The sequence below is a fragment of the Carassius carassius genome, chromosome 33 (assembly GCF_963082965.1).
Source record: "Carassius carassius chromosome 33, fCarCar2.1, whole genome shotgun sequence".
Classification (NCBI taxonomy): domain Eukaryota; kingdom Metazoa; phylum Chordata; class Actinopteri; order Cypriniformes; family Cyprinidae; genus Carassius; species Carassius carassius.
In genome coordinates this window covers 2,565,940-2,571,987 of record NC_081787.1, presented here as the reverse complement: position 1 = coordinate 2,571,987, position 6,048 = coordinate 2,565,940, and the positions used below count along the sequence as shown (strand labels likewise).

The 6,048-nt window shown below is 35.1% G+C and overlaps 1 protein-coding gene across 1 annotated transcript; it reads left to right on the top strand.

The window, feature by feature from the left end:
* Nucleotides 1–283: 283 nt before the first annotated feature.
* On the top strand, nucleotides 284–5,691 carry LOC132113504 (C-X-C motif chemokine 14-like). Its single transcript, XM_059521294.1, has 4 exons — nucleotides 284–516; nucleotides 1,523–1,628; nucleotides 3,386–3,499; nucleotides 4,587–5,691. The coding sequence occupies exons 1-4, from the start codon at nucleotides 453–455 to the stop codon at nucleotides 4,600–4,602; spliced, it is 300 nt and encodes a 99-aa protein (XP_059377277.1). The 5' UTR covers nucleotides 284–452; the 3' UTR covers nucleotides 4,603–5,691.
* Nucleotides 5,692–6,048: the final 357 nt, after the last annotated feature.

The following is a 6,048-nucleotide window of genomic DNA, read 5'->3' as shown; positions in this document are numbered from 1 at the left end:
GAAACAAATTAGGATAGCCTTTTTAACAGGAGGCATAAAAGCCAATGCAATTATCTCCCCTGACAACGAACAGACTCTCCTAATAAACTTTTTAACTCAGTTTTATCTATTATTCTCTGGCGACCGTGTGCCAAAAGCTAGAGCGCTGCTTACCCTCGACTGAATGCACACGGCCCTAAAATGCTTTCTAGGTAGGCAACTCGCTCGGTTTGGAGCGCAGCCGCCGTTAATTCGTCAGCGGGCTCTGCATATCAATGAGGCGCTCGAGCGTGTTTATAGAAGCGCAGAGCGCTCGCGAGCACATTCAACCTGCTACTGATTGACATCACAGACACAGAGAGCGCGTTTCTCAGCACACTGACACTGGGTGCGGACGGATCAAGATTTTGGGATTTGAGGGCTTCATACAGACAGACAGGATCCTGCTGGAGCTTCTCAACTAACTATTGGGGATGCATCGCTGTACAGCCGCTTTGCTTTTGCTGGTTATCGCCGTTTATTCACTCAACACAGAGGGTGAGTGTGTTCATTATTTACTTATTTTTGAAATCTTATGTCGTTGTTGTTTTTATGGAGTTCGCGAAGATATGCACTGTTAAAGCGTCTATCAATACAGAATTTGGCTTTTTTCTTCTTTTTTCTTTTTCTATTCGTTCTTTTTTTTTTCAACTTTCCCGCAGAATAACAGCGCCTTATGCTGGTGCAACTGTCAAATATCTCCCCTTCTTCTCAGACAATCTAGTTCATTCGGCAGAAGTTGGCCGGTGATAGTAAATAGTGGCTCTTTGTGTTCCTGGATGAGTCTTGTTGGCTTCTGTCCTGAGAGGCTGTTTAAAGATGATGCTGAATGAAGCGGAGAAGATTGATGAGGATTAGATGTAGGTCACGCGCCTTTCAGCAGCTCACCTGGCTCATGGTCGAAGGAAAAACAGCAAATGGCACTTTAATGAATCATCACGCCAATCTGCTGAGCTGTTTGTTGATTTATGTCTAATCTCGTTCAGTTTAAAAGTTAGAAATGCTGGAACGTGTCAGAAAGCATCTGTAGAAGAAATGGCCATGACATATTTCACAACAAAGTATTTTCACACACACAAAAAATTAACCTGATAAGAATTTACATCACAAATTCTCATTATTTTAATGCAAAAAGTAAACAAATAAATTGTTATTGTCTGGTCACAGTGTTAAAATCAGAAAACAAAACTATCATGCATATTTACATTTATAGTATTGACATTTAAATAAACACCTTATGTATAAAAAAATATGCATGCATACTGTATAAGCATCATTTTCTACAATGCTGTTTTATTAAAGAAACTAATTTCTAAATATGAGTGCACATTCACATTGGCTTTTCGTTTGAGATTGTCTTCATGCAGCTGCGACTTCTTTCCATTTCTATCTTTTCTATTCAAATATAATTCTCGTTTGGGTGCAACATGAATCAGATATCTCGTGGCAGTTTTTGTGAGATCTTTTTCTCGAGACTAAACTGTGCCTTTTATCCATTTCTTAGCATACAAGTGCAGATGCACGAGAAAAGGCCCGAAGATCCGGTACAAAGATGTACAAAAGCTGGAGATCAAGCCTAAACATCCATACTGCCAAGAAAAGATGATATTGTGAGTTGCAAAAAAATTAAAATAATAATAATTCTATTTGCAAAGTGTGTTTGGTGTATGACTATTAATTGCAGTAGGTTCTTTAACTGGATAGCAACTCAGTTATGATATGAGCAGCTAATATTTCTATAATAAGAATAAGAACAGCTGCCCCTAGACCCTACTAGATAAAACAGGTCATTTTATCTTAAGGTTGTCAGGCATGGAGATCCTGCTCAATCCAGTCCACACCCGTTTAATCAGCTTTAACCAGAATGTAGCTGTGTAGTGATGGCCACCAAATGTATATTTGACTATCTAATGGCTATAAATGACAATCATAAATCAGCTATTAACCTTGTAAAACCTGCTGCCAGCATAAACTGTTTTAGCTGGATTTTCCAATAGGATCCATATGTGGCACACTTAGAAGATATTATAGTCAGAATGTGCTTGAAATAATTTTGCATGGTTATGTTGCATGAAGTGCATGAAGAGAAAACAGTGTTTATGAAGGCTATAAGATGCAAACATCTTTTCTATGTTGTTAAGAAAACTTGTGTTTGCGAAAAGCTTTTCTTTTTGATAAACGTGACCAGACTTTGTTCCACCTGCTGGTCAATTTCGGTATTGCAGCGTATTAACAGAGCTAGAGACTTTTAAAATCAGTCAATATTAAAGTTGTGCTTCTATTCTGAAGTTGAAATGAATATTATAATGATCGTGGATAGATTTTAAATTAAGTTTTCAAAAGAAGTAGTTTTAGTATTATAGGCTTAATGCATATGAAAAGTGATCTAGCTGCAGATTAGATCCAGAAATTTTGCTCTGAACTGTGGATTTAAAGTGAAATTGGTCAGATGTGAATTGTGTCGATTAATTCACAGCAATATTTGAAGTGCACAGATATTCTCAATTCAAGTGCAATATTGATAATTTAAAAAAATTTGGTAATTTGAAAATTATATAGTATTTCACCTGGTAATTATACTGTATATTATGAATAGTAAGTGCATTAATATATTTTACATAGGAATAAAGAATAAATCAGTTTGTGGCTCACTCAAAGTTCTATTAGCCTCCAATTCTCTGGAAAAATGAATCCCTGGACGTTTAGCTCATTTGTCTGGATTTGCATTGGTGAGCTCTGACCTCAGTGAAAAACAAACCCAGAGGACTGAAAGTCTTCAGTTTATGGCATTGAATTCTGAGTGAGTTTAACATTCTAGAAGCTTCTCCAGTCCCACAAGAGCTCCTGCCCTGCTTTAGGAGGCCAGTGAAGAGTTTAGAGTCAACAAACATGTTCTCTTGGCTCCTCAGGTGAATAATAAAGTGAAAATCGGAATAAAAGACTATAGGCACTCTTAGTCAGCTTGCTCCAGTGATTCCAATGACGTGGTAAACATCTTCTTAATAGGCAAAATAAGCTGTGTTATTGAATTCTGCTTTGAATATGTATTTGTTTACCAGCTGTGATGATTCACCTCAGAATAACTAATAAAGTCCAGGAACTATTTTGTCAGGATTTGCCCACTTGGCTTCATGCATATAATTTTTAATTATTGTTTTAATCAAATATTTAGTGCTAAGTTACACTATTAATATATAAAATAGCATTGTTACCATTTGTATGATTAATGACATGCATGAAATGTATTAGTGTATCACTGCTAAATGTCTATGTTGCTTAAATGACTAATATTCTCCGCGTGTCTCATCCTGTTTACCCATCTTCTCCTCCCATCCACTCATCCATGATTTTTCCCATGTGTTTACAGTGTCACCATGGAAAATGTGTCCCGTTTCAAAGGGCAGGAGTATTGCCTGCACCCCAGACTGCAGAGCACTAAGAACCTCGTCAAGTGGTTCAAAATCTGGAAGGACAAACACAGGTATAGCGTTTCCATCGCTTCTGCATTGCTTCATAGAAACTAATGCCAGCCAGCTCTGCAAACATAAAGGTCAAACCCCAAATGATTCATGCAATTTGACATGTTTCCAAAGTTAAATATTCAATAGATATTCAATGAGAAAAAATGATTGTGGTTGTTGGGAACTCGGCTGAAAAGCAACGTTTTTTTCAGAGGCAGAGCAAGTTATTATAGTTTGATTAAACATTTTCTGTTGGATTAAACTGTTTTGTGTACAATAACAGGGTTTTTGTGCCTTTAAAGGAGCAGAATCTCTTCAATTCCTAAAGTCTTCTTCGGTATCTTTCTTTGCAAATATCTAAACGACAGTAAATCAATGTGCAAATCAAAGATTTTAAGACTTTTGAACAAAATGTAATGAGTTTAGGCTTTAAACAAGAGCAGATATCTGTTAGTGGAGAATGAGTAGTAAACAATCACACTCACTTTAAATTTATTTTCTTTTTTGTGATGTCATTTTTGGCTTCTCGAGTAAATGGATCTTGATTTAAGGATCTTCAGACACTTGTACTGAAAACCAAGAGAAAAATGAAATTTTTTTCTGTCATGTAATGACAAAACCGTTAAAGTCACTTACATATTCTAGTGGTTAAGAGCAGAGGTATTCATTCAAGTGCTCCATTCAATGGACATTTTCTTTACTTCGTCTTAAAATAAATGTCTTAAATTTACATTGAAACGCTGAGTAAGATGAGAAATAGATGAGCTCATACAGTCTTAACAAGAAGTTGAATAATACTCTTGAAAATTGTAAAGATTTAAAGACACCATGAAATCGAAATTCAATTTTTTTGGCAATGTTGCAATGTCTGTTATAAATGATTAACCCATGCACATTTTTAATTCCCGTCCCCTCACAATTTTTTTTAATCAAAAACATTAACTTTCCCTCATCTACAACAACAATCCAATCAATTCCTGATAAATAAAAAGAAAGAAAACAGCATCACTATTTCCGTTTCATGCTGCATGTGAACTCAAATAACTCAACAGACAAAAAAAGCACAGTGTTAAACCTCACAAATAATTGTTTTCTGTCCCATTGTAGGGTGTATGAGGCCTAAACGTTCTCGTTTATGCACAAGGCTGAAAACATTGCAGGATGCACATCACCACCAGTGAACTGCGGAAGACCAGAGGACCAATTTTTTTAAAGCATGAAAAAGCATATACAAGCTTATAAAGCACACCAGACATTTTATGAAGTTCTATAAATGTGGAATAATTTATAGTCATACAAAAATGTTTCCTATATAATGTAATTATGAGCCAAATGTGCATTTATTTCAGAGAAAAATCCCTGTGAATCAGCACCATCTGTAAGAAGTGATCATTACATTTTTTCAAACGTGTAATGTTTTCTGAAGCATCAGTTCTCGGTCTGATTCATTGTGTCGTGGGGTCCTGACACTTATATTTGGATACTGTCTGGTTTGAAACTACTATCCGCAAGTGTCAAAGTCGATCTCAGAGTTCTTACTGTACAAAAGAACAGAAATATGGAGGATGGGTAAATAATATCTTTACTGTGATCTATGCCAACATTCAGCTGGTAAAAGGAGGCAAAGTATCATTTTCAATAACTTGTTTCTCATTAATCTGCCCAAAAGTGCCAGAGGATTTTTTTTTTACTTATTCACTTATTACTTTTGGATTTTGAAGTAAAAGAGACAAAGCTGCATTCAATAATATCAAGCATTTAAATCATATCAGACTATATATTTACACACATATATACTTTGGTGGAAATGTACCGCCACACGACGAGCTCATGAACTTTGGGGACTGTGTTTAAAATGAAGCTTTTTATTTAATATCGGCCCTCACATTATGAACTACACATGCCTCTTCTTTGAGGTGTGCAGGTTTTGTAAGCTACTGTTTTCCCTTTTGTGGTATGACTGTGTTTTTTCTGTTTGGTAAATGTAATGTTTCTTGAACATCAGAGTGTATGTATAAGCACATAGGTTCTTAGCTTGTTAGTATATCTTGTTCAGAATTTATTAGTGAAGCCTATGTATTGTATCACAGAATTGTTGTTTTACTATTTAAATCATAAATAATAGAAATGTTTATGTGTTTGGACTGACCCACCAAACACAAGTCCAAGGAGTGTAATCTTCAAGCACAGCAATAAACATTTAAATAAATCACTGGATGTGTCTGCTTTTTATTGCTTAATTGTTTATTTGAATTTTAATTGTGTGATAACATAGTTTTGTATATAATTTAGGGGTAGGTAGCCTAAGAAAAGAGAACAAAATTGCCACAATTCAGCAGTTTAGATTGCATTGATATAGTTGTTGTCCAATGATGAGTTCATGCTGTGATTATAGCAACTAATAAATGAAATTAATTTAATATAATTAAAAAAAATTATGATATATTGTTACTTTATTTTATTTATTTATTCTGTTATGTGGAAAATTGTGTAACTGTTTACATTTTGCAAAAAAAAAAAAAAAAAAGTAGGCTGTTAAATGGCAGTTTTCACTGTGTGAAAGCTTAGC

Excerpts from the sequence above, each read along its gene's own strand:
- LOC132113504 (XM_059521294.1), top strand. The coding sequence starts at position 453 with ATGCATCGCTGTACAGCCGCTTTGCTTTTGCTGGTTATCGCCGTTTAT. Across the intron at positions 517-1,522 it reads TTATTCACTCAACACAGAGG|CATACAAGTGCAGATGCACG; the intron begins GTGAGTGTGTTC and ends TCCATTTCTTAG. Across the intron at positions 1,629-3,385 it reads TGCCAAGAAAAGATGATATT|TGTCACCATGGAAAATGTGT; the intron begins GTGAGTTGCAAA and ends ATGTGTTTACAG.